This window comes from Mirounga angustirostris, unplaced genomic scaffold (genome assembly GCF_029215605.1).
Source record: "Mirounga angustirostris isolate CCGP_5_RB_7025 unplaced genomic scaffold, mMirAng1.0.hap1 SCAF_8, whole genome shotgun sequence".
Taxonomy (NCBI): Eukaryota; Metazoa; Chordata; class Mammalia; order Carnivora; family Phocidae; genus Mirounga; species Mirounga angustirostris.
Window position 1 is genome coordinate 7,381,450 of NW_026991716.1, and position 20,092 is coordinate 7,401,541.

The following is a 20,092-nucleotide window of genomic DNA, read 5'->3' on the forward strand; positions in this document are numbered from 1 at the left end:
CACATCAGGAAACGGAAACATCTCACACAGAATGGCAGTTGGCTGGCAAGACGACACCAGCTAAAAAATAAAAGCCCAGTATATTGAAAAAACAAAATATCAATTTCTAATTTAAATAACATCAAGCCAGCTTTGCTTAAAAACAAACAGAAAAACTTTTGTCTGAGGCTGTCGTCTTCATTTTTGCCCAGCAAGGAAATGAACAGAAGAGCTTTTGTGGTGGAAAATATTAAAGGTTTATGTGGTTCTACCTTGCGTTCATGAGACACACTTATCATGACAGACACACTCGCTTTGATGATGCAACACTTAGGTAGAAAGAAAAAAAAAACCAGCCTACAAAATAGAGGTAAGCTGAGGGAAAAACAAACTTTTAGAAATTTATCACTGTGCCTGTTTTTTAACTTTCCAAATCATGGTAGACTGACCTATATATACTATTGGTTGCTTTTATTTTTTATCTTCTAGCAAACTTGTGTTTTCAGCTTCAAGAAATAAAATATGACTAAATAAAATATGAACTTACAGATTGGTTTCACCATCTGAGAATGAGGATATAGGCCGAATCAGCAAATTAACTACCTTTTTACATTTTGGGCCTGATGGAATGATTATCTGGCTACATGCAGCATAGATCATGCATTCTTCTCTGTAACAAGGCAAATTAGATATTTACGCTTCTATTCCAAACGAAGCAGACATGCTGTCTGGCAGGAACTGTTTCTCCACTAGTGAGGACTCCAGCCAGGAAAGCTTATGAGTTGGGGCACTGGGCACCTCAAGCCCGCTGTGCATCGACAGTCTTTACGAGGGTCATTCTCTTTCTTATTTCACGGTCAATAAGGGCCCTACTGCCATTACTGTGTCTAACTTCTTGTAATAATTCTGTGGAAAAAACCATTTCCTTGCTCGAATCTGCGCACAAACTAGTTCATGTTTATGCCTTAAGACGGCTCTACTCCGAAGCCTACTTCCCTTTCCTCCTCAAGCGGTCCGGTTGTATTCCTGCGTCAGCTTCTGGTTCCAATTCTCAACTCAACTGCTCATCTCTGAGTCTTCGTCCTACCTGGCACGATGCTCCTCACATCCTGGGCATGTCAGCGACGGCCTCCCAGGACCCGCTCAGCTGCTGCCGAGGAAGCTCCAGAGCCCATGGTCCGAACAGCCCTGGACAGGGCTCACCTGTTGTCATGTCCCACTCATGGTCTTAGAGCTACTGAGGGTATCCAGTCTTTTTTTTTTTTTTTTAAGATTATATTTATTTGACAGAGAGAAACACACTTAAGAGAGGGAACACAAGCAGGGGGAGTGGGAGAGGGGGAAGCAGGCTTCCGGCGGAGCAGGGAGCCCAACGTGGGACTCTATCCCAGGACGCTGGGATCATGACCGGAGCCTAAGGCAGACGCTTAACAACAGAGCCACCCAGGCGCCCCTGAGGGTATCCAGTCTGAGCCAGACCCACGGTACGGAGAATCTTCTATCCCTTCTTCTTACCTCTTCCCTACCTTTGCACAAGGCTTCCTCCCCATCCACCATGCCAGTGTTGCCAATATCCTAGCATGCCCTGTGTCAGGACTCTTTCAAGTTATGAAAAGTGCATGGTTAATATTTGCTGAATGAACTAATCCTTGTCTGAAAATGTCACTGATTGATTCATTCATTCAAAACATTATTCATTAAGTGCTCAGTATGTGTCAGGCACTGGTAAGTTCCTAGGACATCCAACTTGTTCTTGAATAGGTTCCAGTCCAGGAAAAGGCAGAAAGTAAACAAACAACCATAATTCACTGGTTTAAATGTCATGGCGTGCTTCGAAAGCATCTAAGAGTGCCTCTTATCCCAGTCTGGGTTTGTAACCAGCAAAAGCTTACTGGAGGAGATGGTGCCTGAGCTGAGTCCTGAGGGATTAGAAGACATTCACTGGAAGAGAAAGTAGGACAAAAGCAGAGGAAACAAAATCTGCAAAGATAAAGAAGTAGACAGAGCTTGGCATGATCAAGAAGTAGCTCAGTAAAGCTTAAATGTAGAGTACAAGGAGGGAGTGGGAATATGAGGTCTGAATAGTAGGAAGGACAAAAGCTATAAGGAATCCAGTGTTTCTTAGTGAGGTGTATTGGTATTGTAAGCACAACAATTTTTTGCTGTGAAGGGCTGTGATGTGCCACGTTCAAGGTATTTAGCATCTCTGCTCCCTGGGCACAGAATGCCAGGGTACTGTGCTGGTGACAGCCCTGGTTGAGAACCTTGGGTAGATGGACGATTTGGTCAAAACTGGACAAGTCTCTTAGGAAGATGCAGTGGTACCAATTTGCCTGAACTAAAGTGTTATCTCAAAGGTATGTCCAAGGAAAACTGCATCAGTCACGTCCAAGGGATTTCCAAAGAAAATCACAATGAACTCCTCTAGTGTTTATATCTGGCATCTACGCGAGTAATTTGCAAGGAACTTTACTAAATTCAATTCCACTCAGCAAGTACTTATTTAAAACCTATGAAATGTCAACTACTAGCGAGTTTCCTTTCAGGGAATTTGAAAATTTAAGATGGCATCTCTACCCATGAGAAATTTACAGTCTAGTTGCTAAGACATAATTACGTAAACACACACAACAGTATATAATCCAGTGTTTGACAGCGTATTATCCATATGTTTCATGGGAACATTTAGCAATTGAGTGGATTCCTCTTTACTCCTGCTTCTTGATCTTTCATATCTGACCCACATCCTCTATCAGAAGAGTACAATACAGAAAGACACAGAAAATTGGCAGAGAGCTGAGATTCCTGACAACTAGTGAGTCTTCCCAGTGTTGCCCTTATTACGGATTCTGGAGAAAAATACTATTCTAACTTATCTGGGAGAAACAAAAATATTCTTGTCTGTAACATATATCGTAGTAATTGAGGAGATTTTCATTCGCTTTCATGTGTTTTCCATAAGTGAAGATTTTAAGGAAAAAGGCACAATAACACTGATCTTGCATCGAAGGTAGAAATTATTTTTCTCTACTTTCCCCAGCCCTATTATGTCCTTCTTAGGAGATGTTGACGGCCAGAAATACCCACATCTAGTAGCTGTGCTGCAGGTACCATCCTCTGCTCTGTTCCCAATGCCCTTCCTTGATGACACTATGCATTTGACCGGACTACCCGGTCACAAAGTATAATGGGCTTCTGCCCGAAGGGAATGGTTTCCAGTGATTTGTGGATCTCTTTGCTGGGGTCACAAGTCATCAAAAGTAACCTCTTAGAGGGGAAAAAGCCAATTCAAAGTTATAATTTTCAGGGACACTTACAACTGACAACTTCCAGAAAGTCTGTTAGAAAACAGGAAAGTTCATTAATACGTGAGAATCAACAATTAGTAGTTAATGTTTGGGCTTAAATCCTTTTCTCTTATGTTAACATGAAAAGAGCCAGGGAGATTCTCATATTGACCCTTTTCAATAATTTATATCTCGTAATGGAAGTGTTTATCACATTCTTTCCTGAAAGCAGTCTTGACCGTGGATGACTGGAGACAGCAAGAGGTTGTGGCGGTCACAGGCAATGAAAAGGTCACGCAAGGGTGAAGGAGACGCCAATGGCTGGAAGAGGCAAACTTCATCTCACGATTTTCTCCAGGGGTGGATCTGACTTTGAATTGATGTGTAAGAATGGGCTTGCCTGGGCTAATCCATGATGTGTGTATGTTTTCATTATAATGTATTTTTCTCAACTGCCATGGAACTATGTGAGAAATAAAACATGAAAATATTTAATAATTCAGTATTTCCAAGTGTCTAGACTACTGAGCATATTAAATAGTAATTGTTTAGAAGGAAGGGAAAGGAAATGGGTAAGAGATTTTATGAGTACTTACTTACAATGAATCAGTTGTTCTCAGAGATTTATTTCTCACAAAAAGTAGACAGAATTTTCCCTGTTTTACAGATGACAAACGTGAGGGTCGGACAGATTAGGAAATGTGCCCAAAGTTTTACAGCTGGTAGGTGACAGAATGCCCATTCCAGGCTAGGCTCACTTGAACTGACAGGCACCATGCTGCCTAGATGATTTAGCAAATGTGGATTATAGAAATGTTAGAAATAAAACTATGTCCATGACAGAATGGGTGTTTAAAAAGCTTGGGTTGTGGCTGTCTGTGGCTGAAATGACAAAACAATGGTTTCCCCCGAACTCACACGCGTGCGCACACCCTGATAATGTTGGTTGCTATGGCTGAGCTCCTGAATTTATTTGGAGGAACTGTTTTCTTTTGCATGACAAGATGTAGATGGCTAAAAACTTATTTACCCAGATCTTTTAGGGTTGAAGGCTACAAGCATCATTTGAAACAAAAATATGACTCCGGTAATACACATGAGAGTGAACCGCTATGTTACTGTTCAAGGGAGGGAGGGGAAAATAAAACACCCAGAACAAAACGGAAATGAGACAGAAAGAAGAAGGAAACGCGGAGGACCAGGCACGTGTATGTGTTACCTAGAGAACGGTTCTAGAGATGTTTATAAAAAATACTAGGGGAATAGAAGTTGAATAGCTGTGATACTACCAAGACTTTCCGCTCCTGGGAAGAATATGGACACCCATGGCTATAAGTCCCTGGATTCTGACAAGCATCTCCCCATCTCGTCCAACATTTAGTTACATTAGCCATTTAAGAGACTCTCCTTTCATGAGCCTCTGTCTCTGCCATCTGAAAATAATGCGCTTAAATAGCAATCATGCTGTCATTTCACCCCACAAATAGGTTCTCTTCATGAAGAATTCTAAAGAAATTACTGCTTTAGAAAAGAAAACCAATTCACATTTTTATATATGCTTCATTAAAAAAACCCCACTTCATAAAAATAAAGACTCTTTGAAAAGATAAGTATCTCATATACTTAGAATATCTCATCTATTTATCATTTCAAGGCTTTTTCATGCTTTAACTACCAGTTGAAAACTGTAACAGGCTGTGGAAAAGAAAGTTAAGAAGGGTGGATCCGCCTTTGGCAGTGAAGGTCAAGTGCAGCTGGTAAACGACTGAAATAACTCGTAACCCGTGGTACACAGGTTGATCAACCATTACTAAAAATAAATAGCTTTTTTTTTTTTTTATAGTAAGAACACTATCTTCAACTTGAAACAAAATCACTGCAGCATCCTAGGTTAACTATGAGACTAGAAATTCTAAAAAGCAAATGTTCCCTCCCCATTACAAATGTGATGAGTCTTGGTGACCTTTTGTTCGCATTAATGCTGACAAACTCTGCATAATGCATGACTGTCCCACCCTCCAGCACCTTCCAGTAGCTTCCTGCTTTTATTCCAATCACTGTATTCAATGGTTGTGAAGACGGGACAGGACACATTAATATGGAGGGGTAGCCATCAGTCTGGACTGTCAATAACCTTGGAGGTTTCCGGGAAAAGTAGAGGGCAAATAATTTATTATAGTATAGGAGAGATAGCTAGGAAGTAGTTCCTCAGAATTATCTTTATGATTTGAAATCGAATCAAAAGAAATAATATACAAGAGCACGGTGTTATTAAGGAAAAAGCTCTGGGCAGTTATACGGACAGGTATGTGCTCAGTTTTGGGGCTATAATTTAAGACAGATGTGAAACCCAAAAAGGTAAGTTGGGACCATTACGTCCTCGGAGAATTGGTAGACACACCTCTGCATAGCGGTCTTAGGGGAAAACACACGCGCATTTTTAGGTCTTAGGGGAATGAGGAATAAATGTATCTGAATCAAATAATTAATTAGTCTCAGTCCCCACAACTGTTTTCAGATGTGAAGATAGTACTGAGTTCCTTGTGCTTTCAAAGTTTTAAACTTCTACAATGGGGTTTCTTTAGAAGATACTTACGCCTTGCTGTTAACACTATCAGTAATACTACAGTAATTAGTAACAGTGGTATTCGTGGTATTGTACAGGACGGTTCGAAGTAAAACTCGCTGTTTGCCTCCGTTCTCCTCAACATGCTGGGTGTTGATAGACGGGACCACGGGAGACCTTTCTCTCCGTGTTCTCTGTGTCCTGTCTGCAGTGGCTGAACAAACAAATGAACACTCGTTGTCAAATTTCATACAATGACGAGTGAGTCCCATTGACAATGTTGACTTTAGGGCACGACCTACACTGTTTCCAGACATAGAAATCTGCTCTGGGACACTAGGTACAGCGTATAGAGGATACCTGATTTCACCCAAAGTCAAAGGGTACACAAAAGAGAGCCCAGAATGGAAGTCATTTTTCCCAGATCTGGAGAACCATACATATGTCCAGGTGTCCTTCCCATAAGCCGGGAACATTAACAAATGCTTCAGATTCAACGATAACGTAAATGTCCATCTATTCATGACGATGCAAAAACACAACAGCGTAGATTCATTAAAACGGTACACATTTAAAAACAACTTGTGTCTTGCTATCTCTGTATTTGAAAGAGGTGTATTTGTCATTGTGGGGATTCGCTGCGTTTTGCAAGGAAGTCTCATGACCACAACGTGTGGAAGAGGGGAGCTAACTTGTCCATCTGTCCCTGCGCCCCCGCCCCCACCCCCACCCTGTGGCCCCCGTTCTCCGACAAGGAAACGATGCCCTGGCTTTTCAGAGCTGCCATTTCGGCACTGCCTCCCCGAACGAATAAGATGTTTTGGCTTGAAAGTCCACGCTCCCCCCGCCCCCCATTTCAGTCCCGTCCAAGCTTCAGAATGAATGTCCTTAATTTTAAGGAAACACTGTCCAACAGTTTCTATGTGCCCGAAGAAGGAAATTAAGCTATGCTGTATTTCTCTAGCATGTGGTCCTTTTACAGGGGAAAAAAGAGTGTTCAGCTTCTGCTGTAAACTCTGGAGGGAACTCCTACAAGAAGAGGACCTTAAGCACCAGGAAACACACAGATTCACCATCACACCGCCTCTCAGATTTACTGTGACAGGAGGAAGATGGATCCCGGTGCAAACTCTCATGAACAGAACAGAGGAGATGCAGGGAAGTTCAGTGAACAAAAATGACAGTACCTATATTTTCATAGCATTTCACAGTTTATAATGCATGCAGCAAACTCATTTGACCCTCGTGAGCACTAAAGGTGGACAAGCAAGGATGATCTCCATTTTTTAGATGAGAAATCAGGTCTGAGGTTCTTCAAGATATTCCTTCTTTTAGATAAAAAGTTCACTAAGACTATGATATCTTAGAAGGAGGGCTAATCTGGAGACAGGCCAGCCAGCCTGAACCCATTTCCAACATCATTCAACTAGTCGAGTGACAGAGCCGAGGCCCAACCCCTGCCTTCTCACAGCAAAATTGGGGCTTTTTACAAATTCCTAGAACTACATCAGTGTTCTCATGGTCATCGGGCTGTTTATTATGGATTTTCTGTTCCCCAGTTTGTCAATGCAGTGTTCTCAGCAGTGAATGTATTAAAAAAAAAAAATTAATAGGATGAATTAAGCAATAATGGGCTCTAAAGTATTGGATGAAACAGCTAAAAATACCTTTAAAATAAGAAATGGATGAACTGAATGTTTAATTTTACTGATTGTACTCCTAAAGTGACTTTTTTTCCATTTTCTATAGGCTATCTTAATATCTTCAACTGTTAAAATGTCAGTTTGTACCCGTGTTTCATTTTATAGAGTGTCCATGGGTACTGCTCATCGTGCTCATGTGACTAATTAAGCCTCACTGAAATTACGTGTCACACAGAAGCTGCAGCTTACTTATTTCTCAGCAAAAACTGTGATCATCTGCCTTGTTTCCCATGCATTATTCCATGATTGATTACTCTTACAGTGTGGTTCATATTTTGCATTCTGCAACACACAAGCATTAATCTTCACTCATTCTTCAATAGTATAATTCATTAAAATACATACTTTGAATCTGGGGCACATACAAGAAGATGTAACCACAGAGGAATATAGTACTGTTACAACAAAACATAATTAATAAAACACAGAATGTGTTTTATGAAGTTATGGTTTTAATTTGCTACCTCAAGAAATATGCTCTAGCAATTTTGCACAAGGTAACTTCCCACGAGAATTTAAATCCCCTTACCCTCCCTCCACTAGGTACTGAAAGGATTATGATTAATGCACACTAAATCTCTCTTAACTGGAAAAGGTCCTAGCAAATTTCTGAAACCAAATTTAAGCTACTGATAAGTATGATGGTCCTAAATCTGGAGCAAACTTTGTTTGACTTGTGAATTCCTATCCTGCCTCTCCTGGTGTCTCTCTCTCTCTCTTTCTCTCTCTTTTCTGGATGTTATTACACAGCAGGGGACAGAATGTGTCAAAAGTGGGCCCAGCCGGGAGCAGCACAAAAGAGCAGGGCCACGTACACCCCCAGTGACTTCAGCAAACAGATGACCTACATTGGATGCAAGCAGTTCACGTGAGAAAAAGGGAATCTGTGTTGCAGCTTGCATTTAACCTGTATTTTAAGAGGCAATCATATACATAAACTAAATATGGGTAAGATAAGTATTACAGACATACATCACTCTAAATTCATTTAAAACATCAGCAAGATTATATATGTTCACGTAGATACACACATGCTCTTCCTTCTCTTAATTCCTCAATCTTCATCAACAAATGTACTAGTGGGAGGTTAGTACAAGTAAAAACAGCATTAATGGGTCGCATATTAATATTTATGTTTTACTATATAAAGACCTTGCATACATTATGACTCTGTTTTGCAAGCTGAATGAATAACTAATATTACATTATGTATGGGTACATATTAAACAGACATGTCTACACTTTCTTAGTTCAGGATATGATTAATGCAGCCTATCAGAAGCCAGATGGTGCAGAACCAGAACCATCAATCAAAATGAAAAGACCACTGCATGCTATCCACAATGAGGTTCTCACAAATGGAGATCCTGTTCACAGACCCTAACTGGTAATAGGCAGAAAACGCCAAGAACATAGCTGCAGTGTCCCACTGGGATAAAGAAGCCATAGCTCAGGCTTGGCTAGATAAACAGTCTGGCACAGGAACATTCCTTGCTGGAGCCCTGAGCAGCAGAGCTGAGAAAGCCTGGGCAAACCAAACAGCCGGTCCTTAAAATTAAAAAAAAAAAAAAAAAAAAAAAATTAGCTTTTAAATTATTTGAATAATGTTTGAACTGATGACAGTAACCGTCAAACAGGACCCACTCCCCGTATGATTTAGGATGGGACACGCCACAGAGTGACAACCCAGATACCAATGTCTGCCCAACACGTGAGTTGGCATCTTGCTGCCCTTGTACGAGCTTTATTACAAATAACCCCAAATGCTTTAGTGTTACTTTGCAGCCTTTCTCCGCGGAATCTGTGGGAAACAAGGTTCAACTCTGTTATGTTTAATGCTAATGACTGTTCTGGGGAAAGGTGTAGGGAGAAAGGTGGCCGAAAGAAGACGCTTCCTGTTCCTTTAATAGCTTTACATAAAAATAACTATAGGAACACAAAGTGCTTTGTCTTTGTAAAGGATCCTGTGTGCTTAGAAAATGTTAAATAATCCCCATGCGCTGTGGGGCCTGAAAAGGAAAATCAAAACAAATATATGGGTTCCAGTTCCTACTAGTCACTGAAATACCAACTGGAATTCTGATTTTGTGGAGTTTTGGGAGGGAGACAGATAAGCAGGCAAGGAGAAAATGCCAAGGAACACAAACTTCTTCCAGAAGAGTTATGTAGCAAAATGAGATAAATAATACATTAAAACCCACAAATATAAAAGGCTAATAGGAGTGAAGATATTTGGAAAATCTAAAGATGTTTCTGCTTTACCATAAAAATTATATCATGGCCTGCATAACTTGACATGTGAGATAATTTGGAAAGAGAACAGCCTGCTTTTACCTTTGTAGCAATAATGTAAACAGGAGTGACTATGCATATTAATATAAATAAGACCGTAAGTGGAATGGTTAAGCTTGAGATTTTAAAAATTTGGCTTTTTTTTTTTTCTATTCTCATTGTTTTAATATAGGACTGACACCTTAACTTACGTGAAATTTTGTTACTATCTTTTCCCTAAAAATATGAGCATTTTCCACGCTGTAATAAATTCTATATAAATAATATTTACTGGTTGGATATTATTCCACGGCACATACACACTATGATTGACTCATATAGCTAGTGTCCTCAATGGTGGATGTTTAAGTTTTTGCTCTCTCTCTCCTATTATTTAATAAGGCAGTGGACATTACTGTGAAAGGTGGCATTTTGGTCTTTAAGATTATTTCCTTAGAACAGATGTTCAGAAGCTGAATTGCTGAGCTAAGCAATATGAACTCTGAGGCTCTTTCTTAAATTTATATTCCCATCCAGTACTCGGTAGTCTAAATTTAAAAATCCTTAATAATCTTATAGGTGAAAATAACACTTCGTTGCAAATTTAATTTGTACTATTTTAATTACCAGCTAGGCTAAGAATTTTTCTGTGGTTAACAACTACTTTCCTTTTTAAAGTCTTACTGATGTCTTAGAAAATGTTATCATTTTTATCTACTCATGAAAAGAATCACGACGTACTCCTCCTTGGAATACTGCATTTGTTTAATTACTTGAAAGTAATGAACTGTACTCCTTTAACATATTCAAAAGTATTTTTCCTTAATTCAGACCTTGCATACATAATGTATGACTCTGATTTGCAAGCTGAATGAATAACTAACATTACGTTCATTCATGGGCACACATTAGGTAGACAGGTCTGCGCCTTCTTAGTTCAGGAGGTGATTAATGGGAGTTTCAGGTCTCTCTCGACACTCGTTCAAATCAGTGAAAGTTTAACATAAAATAACTAAATGCTCTGAATGGATCGATAGCATTTTAGAGTAACCACTGAGTTTTTATGTTTGTTCGTTGGTTTGTTTCCAGCGTTGGGAATGCTAAAATGACAGCTATCTTTTGAGTGACTCCCTCTCATGAAACTTGTGCCTGGTCTACTTCTCCTAAAACCTGAACGTCGGGTGGCCAACATCAAGTTCTTGACTTCCTCACGTTGACTTCCTGAAAGACATATAATAATACGGACCTCTCCAAAGTAATGAAGATGCACGGCATGAGAGAAAAGCAGTTGTGCTCAAAACACAGAAGAACATGCCACTAAATGGTTCAACAAGAGAGTCAAAATTAAACTGACGCAGAAACTATGTTTCTTTCTAGAACTAGGTGTAACTGAAGAAACACCCTAAAGGCATTACCTGTCATGAAGAACTGGTAGTTCTAAAATTCAGTGACTGATTTTTTTTTTTAAGATTTTCCTTTTTTTTTTTTAAAGATTTTATTTATTTATTTGAGACAGAGAGAATGAGAGAGACAGAGAGCATGAGAGGGAGGAGGGTCAGAGGGAGAAGCAGACTCCCTGCTGAGCAGAGAGCCCGATGCGGGACTCGATCCCGGGACTCCAGGATCATGACCTGAGCCGAAGGCAGTCGCTTAACCGACTGAGCCACCCAGGCGCCCTAAAGATTTTCTTTTTAACTCATCTCCACACCCAACATGGAGCTTGAACTCATAGCCCTGAGATCCAGAGTCCCGTGCTCTACCGAACGAGCCAGTCGGGCATCCCAGTGATATATTTAAAACAGAGAATACATTTAAAATTATTACAGCCAATCAGATTTTGAAAAAATCCAGAGTCATCCAAATTTCCTTTGGCCCAGTCACAGCCTTTTTAAAAGGAAGGAATATTTACTCCTTTTACTCTTCATCATAGTAAATCCTAATATAAAAAATAGATGATTCAGAAGCACAGATACATAATGTTGGCGTCAGACTGAATATACTGTGTGTAGCTGCTTATTGAACCCTGGTGTCTCAGAAGCACTACCCTGTACTGTTAAGGAGTCTTTGGGCACACGCTTTCTTAAATTCCACTGTGGCAGCTAGTACAGAGGGGAGAAAGACTTACAGCACTAGGATAAAAAAGTCAAAGACAGTTCTAAACTGGCAGGTCTTTCTTGTCCTGGCATCGGTGATTTCTGCCATATCTTCATCTCGCCACCCTGGTTTTCCAACGCTCACCACTGTATTCTTTGGGTGCTGGCTGGCTATGGGAGGTCTGCCAGGGAGTAGAGGAATTACCTTTAGCCTGGCCCGTTCTGTGGCTTTTTGCCAGCAGAAAAGTGAAACGGGAAAAGCCACAGTTGCTTTCTTTTATATAAACCCACAACAGGTCTATATAACCCAAGAGTAGTGGTCTTATACTAAACCACTTTAACTTCTCTGATCTGGACGCCTGGCCTCTGATAAAAGCCAAGTAAGCTAGAAATTCACATTTTGTTGAGCAAATCCAGTTTAAATCAACCTCAGGGCTTCAAATGTTAAGTCCAGTTTGCCAACAGATGGAATGCACTGGAGTTCTAAACTGCATAATAACTGGAAATGAAAGGAGCTTTCATTCTGCAGAATGCAAATATTGAAAATCAACAATAGCCACAAACAAAAACAAACAACAGTGACCAAAACCCCAAAGAAACGTCTTGTGGTGAAGTGAAAAGCCTAGGAGATGAGAAAGGAGCAAATCAGGTTTTAAGGTACAGTTTTATTATTAGACAGCTGCCTGTGCTACTTAATTCCTGTGGGCCTTGGTTCCCATACCTCAATGAGGAAGAAGGAAGAAAAAAAGGTGGCACTGTATTAAGCTGACCTTACAGTTCCTCCCGGTGCTAACATTCAGTGGTTCTAAACATACACCCTGTTACTTTGACTACTTAAGGGACAAACATAAAACTCCATCTATTACCAATATATTGGCACCCATCAGATCATCTTATTTGGGGTTATATCTAGAGTGATCAGTACTATTGCTCTATGTTTTCTCCCTGTCCTTTCTTATTTGGGGGGGGGGGTGTTGGAGGGAGGGAGGTAAGCGAGAGGTACAGCTGAGAGACAGCATCCTGCAGGACATCGCTGTGGGTGTACGGGAATGCCAGGCCATGCCAAGTAGGCTATGGGACACTGACGAGACGACACACACCTGAGCAGACTGTAAGGCGCAGGTCTTGTCAGTGAAAGTGTGAATTACAGGGTTCACTTTGGGTTCACACGTGTTAGTTAGCTTTCTGACCCTTCCCACCACAGGCTTTTCCCTGTTACAGTATCTTAAACTGCCTCAGTGCTACTCTAAAATGACTTTCAAGTTAATCAGCTCACAGAGAGAACCGGACAAGATTTTCATTTTTCTCCTTTAGATCTCCAGCCAGTTAGATTCTTATCCAGTTGAGGGACCCTGGTGGGACGTTCTAGTATCCAATCACAGGCGTGCTTTAATCACAATAAAGTCACTTCACTGCTAAGAGTCTTTTATATCTAATTAGAACAACAAATGTTTACTGATGGAGTTTGTAAAGATAACTATAGCACTAAAATTTATTAAGCACTTAACTACATTCAGAGCACTGTACCCATCTCTCCCACATACGTTCTCTTTTTTCCTTCCTTCTAATAACCCCATGGGGTAGGTACTACTTTTTAAAATCTCCATTTTAGAGATTAGCTCAGAGAAGTGAAGCAAATTGTCTACGTTACATAGCGAATAAATGGCAGATTGAAATCCAGGCTGGAGTGCTTCTCTATTGAAAACTGTCCAAGACAGTTTCAGAGCTTATTGTGTTTTGTAAATTTTATGGTACGGTGGCCCATTATGCTGTTCAATGCCCCTTAACAGCAAGATGGATGGGACACGTTCTATTTAGAAATTTGCCTTAAGAAAAGGTTGTCACTCCTCTTGAATGATACACTTTCTGTTATTACAAAACGAAAGCTGTGTACTTGGCTGTTCATCTATTGGCTTTTGCTCCCCAGAAGCCCTGGCTTTTATTCTCAACTGCAGCAATGACTCCGATTTTGTGGGTGAACAACACGGTTCTTTCTATTTTGCCTGAAGATATAGTATTATATGCTTTTATAAACTACTCGGAGGCTTAGGACAAAAACAAAAATAAAAACAAAACAGGTTTTCAGTAATAAAGGCAATGTGTTAGTAAAACAGAATTACATTTTAATTATAATGATATTTTCTGTAGCCAGGTAAAGTCAACCTGATGAGGTAGTGAAATAATAGATAACAACTAACTGTGCTGTGCCTTTTTATTACATGCTTTAACATACATTATCACATTTGATACAATGACTGTCAAATAAGACAGGTATTACTTATATCTGCATCGGGCAGATAACAAAACTAGTGATTAGAGAAAATAATTTCTCCAAAGTCAAGTGACAAAACGTGAATTGGAAGTCAGTTCTTCAGACTCTATTTACCATACTTCTAATATTTAGTGGAGTAAGTTTTATTACTTGTAAAAAAAAATAAATTCACAAATTCAATGACAAAGAGTGATTTCTTACATTGTTTATAAAAATATGTTGCTTAAAAAACATATAACTATTTTTTTGCATTCACTTCACTAGAAATTCAAAATGGTCCAATATGACTGAGCAATTTCACTATACATGTATGTGTGACACTTCAGATTAAAAGTATCTTGTTCACATGTTGATGAAACCCTTAGAGATAGATATTATCATACTTCATATTACTGTGAAGATTCATTGTTGCCTTTTCTGTATTCTTTCTTCACTCCTTGGGGAATTCGCTCCTGCCCCTTCCTCCTTCAGGGGTGTAGCCGATGTGGCTTAAGTGGGTTAACTGCACCCCTCGTTACTGGGGTGAGAATCCTGGCTGGCTTAAATCAACCAACACATTAACTCCAAATTCAGGGACGTGCACACAACCCAAATCAGTCAGGCTGATGGGACTCTGGTTGGATATCCCAGGACAGTGGCCTGCTCTCTCCTCTATCCTTGGTGGCATGAGGCGTGATGCCCGGTGCTACAGCAGCCACTTTGCTAACTCTAAGGAGGTGAGCCTGAGAATAGCTGATAGATCAGACTGCCAAGTGATATAGCAAAGATTGCTGGCAGTGACTCCCTCTGAGTTCTGAATCAAGCCTTGTTTAATGCAAAATCTATCTCGACATTTTAATTAAGGAAGCCAATAAATTATAAATATAAATTATCTCTCTGTTGAAGCCAGCATGAATTGCGTTATTCACAACATAGCTCTAAATAAAATATCCAATAAGTCAAGTAGGATCCCTAGTGCTATGTCACATTATCAGATTAAGTACAATGTGGGGAAAACTAGAAATGCAGAAGGGTATACTCAGGTCTGCTGTCTGAGCTATATAAACAGAAGACCAATTCACAGGGGGCACACACACACACACAGTACAGGTGGGGGTGTGGAAGGAGAAGGATAAATGTTTAGGGCAAGTGCCAGGAGAAATGGGAGAAGGAGCTGAGTGCAGATGCAAAAAGGATTATGACTGAGGGCTCAGCTGAGACGGCAATGCATGACTTTATAATGACGCCAATTAGCATAATCTAATTAGAGCATTTGGAAGCAACGTCACATGCGCACACACACACACATACACAAGTTGTGCAGACATGTGGGACCCAAGCATTCGTATATTTTAAAGCACCCCAGGTGATCCTAATGTGCCATTAGGTTTGTGTTAGCTTGAACCCATTCCTCATATAGCTGCAGCAGAAAGCACACTCTGCTTTCAAAGCATTCTCCTTCATTTTATATAAATGGAACATAACTGGGAAGAGAAAAGATGTCTTTTAAATATGAAATATGGAAATCCAGTGGAACCACTGCTTGTTCACAGAAGCTTTCTAATTTACCCTGTATGCATGGAATACTGACGATGCTTCAGAAATGCATATTCCAGAGGACCTGTGTGAGAGACAATCAGACCCCGGAAAAATACCACCTTCTTTAAATTACCTTTTTTTTTTTTAAAATATTTTATTTATTTATTTGTCAGAGAGAGAGAGAGAGCACAAGCAGGGGAAGCAGCAAGCAGAGGGAGAAGTAGGCTCCCTGCTGAGCAAGGCGCCTGATGTGGGACTTGATCCCAGGACCCTGGGATCATGACCTGAGCTGAAGGCAGACGCTTAACTGACTGAGCCACCCAGGCATCCCTAAATTACCTTTTCTTGAACATCTACTATGTGTCGGCCACCACGCTGGTCCTTCAGGGCCTCAGACCCTACTGACACAATGCCTGTCCTCCAAAAGTCCACAGTCATCCAGGGGAGACAGGCGGACAAGGAGGCTGGGGGAGCACACTGAAGGGACGCCTCACCCTGGGGCAGGTGGGGAGGAGACAACAGGGAGGGCTTCCTAAGGACATGGCTGGCTTTGCGTTCTGAAGGGGAGAGATGAAGCAGGGAAGTAACAGCAGGTTTGAGAGAGAGGAAGCACCCCAAACACGGACACGGAAAACAGAGCCTCTGAGTGTGGGGTAATTGGGGAAGGCATATCACTTGGTAAGGCTGGAGTACCAGGTACAAGGGGAGGAGCTACTGGCCATCAAGGGCCTTATGCATCATGCTGGGGCTTTTCTTCTGTGACTGACGGCTCGGAAAGTATTTTACACATGGGCCTAACACAATGTGCTTAGCATTTTAGAAATATTCCCAGGAGAGCAGGGAGAGAAGGGACTGGGGTTTGGGAGGACAGTGAGGGTGGAAATGGGGAAGTCGGACTGAGGTAGATGAAGAAATCCAGCAGCCAACTGCCGAAGGCCTGCCCAGAGGCAGCAGCAAAGGGGATGAGGTCTTACCTAGATGAATCACAGCGCAGATTTGGAAAAATGTGACCAACCAAAAGTAGTGGGTGAAGGGAGAGGGCGAAGTCCAGGATGCCATTGTGGTTTGTGGCTAAGTAGCCAGAAAGATGTATTAGGTGCATCAAGGTAGTAAACACAGAGCATGTAGAGAGAGGATCAGGTCAGCCCCGCACATAGTCCACACGGCTGAGGCACCACCAAAAGGAAACGCCCCAGAGTCTGGGGCACGCAGGCCTGGGTGCATGGGGGCAGTGGTGCGTGCTCAAGGAACAGAACCCTGGTGTGCGTGGGCTCGAGGAAAAAGCAATGCAAAGAAGTCTGGAGGGAGAGGCAAAGAAGGTGAAGGAAAGGCCCGGTGGAGATCAATACTCTAAGATGCATTATTACCGCATGAACTTATTCTCTGAATATTATGAAATAAATATACCCAGGTAAGTGTTTCCACCATCCCTGAGGGAAGCTTTAACTGCATGTCTGTTACATATTCAAGATCTGTTATTATGAATACTTCATTTGAAAAAGAGTTTTTTCATGCATGAGTTCAAACCATTTGTCTTTATTTAAAAACGAGTGCTTCTGCGTGTTATAACGAAAGTGAAAATTGGTGAACGCTCAAGCCTTTCAAGTGCCAAAAGGGGATGCTGAGTCACCAATGAGGTAGAGAGAGGGATCACTGATAGACCTGAGTGTCGGCAGCCGCTGACCTTTCAGGGGCACATACTTGGTGATCTCTCAGCAGCAGTTTTAATCTGTGGTTCTAAACCTCACTGCAGATTGTGACAGTATTCCGGGAGGAGAGATTACGTTTGCCTCTCTTTTTCTTTGGGCAAATTTTCAGGTTTTGACCTTATCTTCTTCAAGTAAGTGAAAGGTGAGAGACTGTGAGCTCAGATAAACACATCAGCAGATGGGTCTGTGATAAAAGTGGACTTCTAGAACGTGTGGGAGTGACCTTCCCCCACATAACGATGCTTGCACGAGAGCAAGAGGGCTTCACCTCCTTCCACAGCGGGCCCCAGAGCAGGGACATGCTATATTGATTTAGCACATAGGCTGGGTTTTCAACAAGACTCTGACCCGAACACTATCGACTAAATGCAAGGTAAAAGCATTCACATTTAATTTCTGAGTACACTTGAAACCATTCAACGAATTTTAAGGCTAGTAAGAAGGTTGGGAAAATAACATCAGCCAGAAAACACGGGCTATTTGTGGAGAATTAGGTTATGCCAGCTAATCTTGATATTAGCTGACTATATTTTAGTTACAGTGTGCATCTCTATCTGCATACTTTTATATAATACACAAATATGTACATACAAATATTTATTAGAACACATACTCAAAGTCTGTATTTCACATCTTCCTTTTTAAAGTGACTAAATCAGTATCTGGAAGTGTCAAAACAGACCTATGCTGCATGGAAATATTCTAATACCTGTAACCAAGTTAAATAAAGCAAAGTCTATTGAACCAATCAGTCTGAAATGAGAAAATACTAAAATTCAAAAAGCAGAATGTAAAGGATATATACTTTATGTAATACTGAAGACTTTTCTAAAGCCCACATATGGATAGCCAGGAAGAGGAAGAAAAAAAGGCTTCCCGTAAGAGCTCAGGTTCAACTAAAAAAATATATGGTACTTTCAAAATAAAAGGTCTTATTTCTTTATTCTTTCTGTAGTGAATGCTTAAAGAGAGCCCAAGACTAGATCAGTTGTAAAAAGAATATATTGTATTTTTTTTAAAAGGGCAGAATTAATATTTTATTGTCACTTATAATCAGATGGAAGTTGGGTATAGAGTCTTCACACTTGATCTTTCCTTTTAGTAAATAAAAAAAATCACAAGTTTTCAAGAGCCGAGGGCTGGTTATATTTTCAGAAAACATAATTAGATTAATTCATTTATGGTGGCTTCAGGTTTTTCCTTATTAGCTCCAGAAAATTCACCCACCTTCTGTCCGTTTTCAAAAAACTGGAAGGTCGGCATGCATTTGACTTCACACTCTGATACAACATCCTGACAGTCATCCACGTCTACTTCAAGGAACACCACGTTGGAATACTTCTCAGACAGGGGATGAAAGGAAGGCTTGATCATTTGGCAAGGCCCGCACCACGTGGCTGAGAAGGCAACTACTACAAGTTTATCCCCTGCACTGTTCAAGGCTTCCTGAAAAGCATACTCGCTCTCGATCTGCTCTACCATTTTGGCGGCTGGGGTCTGACAACCTTAAGGACCAATGAAAGTGGATCCAAAACGCCGGACAGAGCTTCTGTATTGTATTTTTAAAAGGCAAACTCTAAAATGTAGGACTTACACAAATTGTATCAGATGCTCATTAGGAACCTGTACATATTATATGAAATGCACTTTGATTAGAGTTTAGGAAAAAAAAATTATACCAACAATATCCTGAAGATTCCCCTCTATTCAAAGTTTTTGATTTTATAAATAAGTTTGGTTTTTATTTTTTTAAATTTTTTAAAAGATTTTATTTATTTATTTGAGAGAGACCGAATGAGAGACAGAGAGCGCATGAGAGGGGGTAGGGTCAAAGGGAGAAGCAGGCTCCCCGCTGAGCAGGGAACCCGATGCGGGGCTCGATCCCAGGACCCTGGGATCATGACTTGAGCTGAAGGCAGACGCTTAACCAACTGAGCCACCCAGGCGCCCAAAATTTTGGTTTTTAAATGTTTACACCAAGCTCCATAGGACCAGGTTGTTTTTTTTTTTAATATGAAATCATGTGGTTTGTGATGAGGTCTGGAAGTTTGGGTGAGTACGGGGCAGGGAGAGGAAAGTTAAAGACCACAGAACCCTGAAATCAGCAGCCACTGCACCTGCTACTCAGGAAAAATTAAGATTTCTACATATACTTCTACTGAAGTTTTGGAGGAAGAACTAGATTAATTTCTTCAATCAACAAATATTTATAGAGCGCTTTCCGTATGCCAAGCCCTGTTTTAAGTGCTGAAGAGTAAGTATTCAATAAAACAGACAAAATCCCACTTGTTTCCTAATAACTATAAATTTGCATTAATAATAATGATAACAGGACCAGTTACTGAGGATGTACTATGTGCTGGATACTAGTGGGGGGGCTGTTTTAATTACTATAATTCTACTATAAGAACAAGAACGGTCATTTCACTGAGCACTTATTATGCACTGGGTAATCTTCTAGAAGCCTTCCATTTCACCCTTTTGATGGTCCTATAAAGCAGGTACTAGCCAATTTCACTAATTCTAAAAAAGCACATTTCTTGACATTTTAGCATCTCTCAGTTTGAGAAGTGTCTTCTAATCAACAGTGTCTCAACATTAGAATGAGCAATGCCTCTTTCCTTCCTTAGTGTTACATAAATTAATGGCAAGACTTGTAATTAATAGTGTTTTAGAGTCTATGAAATATAGTAT

General features: G+C 40.6%; 2 protein-coding genes across 6 annotated transcripts in view; both read right to left on the bottom strand.

The window, feature by feature from the left end:
* CDKAL1 (CDK5 regulatory subunit associated protein 1 like 1) overlaps positions 1–20,092 on the bottom strand; it is a 662,439-nt gene that overhangs the window by 86,670 nt on the left and 555,677 nt on the right. Inside the window, exon 16 of one of the 5 annotated variants that reach the window (XM_064597102.1) lies at positions 5,863–6,046. The exons of the other annotated variants lie outside the window; for them this stretch is intronic. Coding sequence (XP_064453172.1) covers positions 5,863–6,046 — 184 coding nt within the window. The remainder of the gene's footprint in view (positions 1–5,862; positions 6,047–20,092) is intronic. 5 annotated transcript variants of the gene reach the window in all.
* LOC123837410 (thioredoxin-like) lies at positions 18,427–18,955 on the bottom strand. Its single transcript, XM_064597104.1, has one exon. It carries the CDS (start codon positions 18,878–18,880, stop codon positions 18,563–18,565), a length of 318 nt encoding a protein of 105 aa, XP_064453174.1. The 5' UTR covers positions 18,881–18,955; the 3' UTR covers positions 18,427–18,562.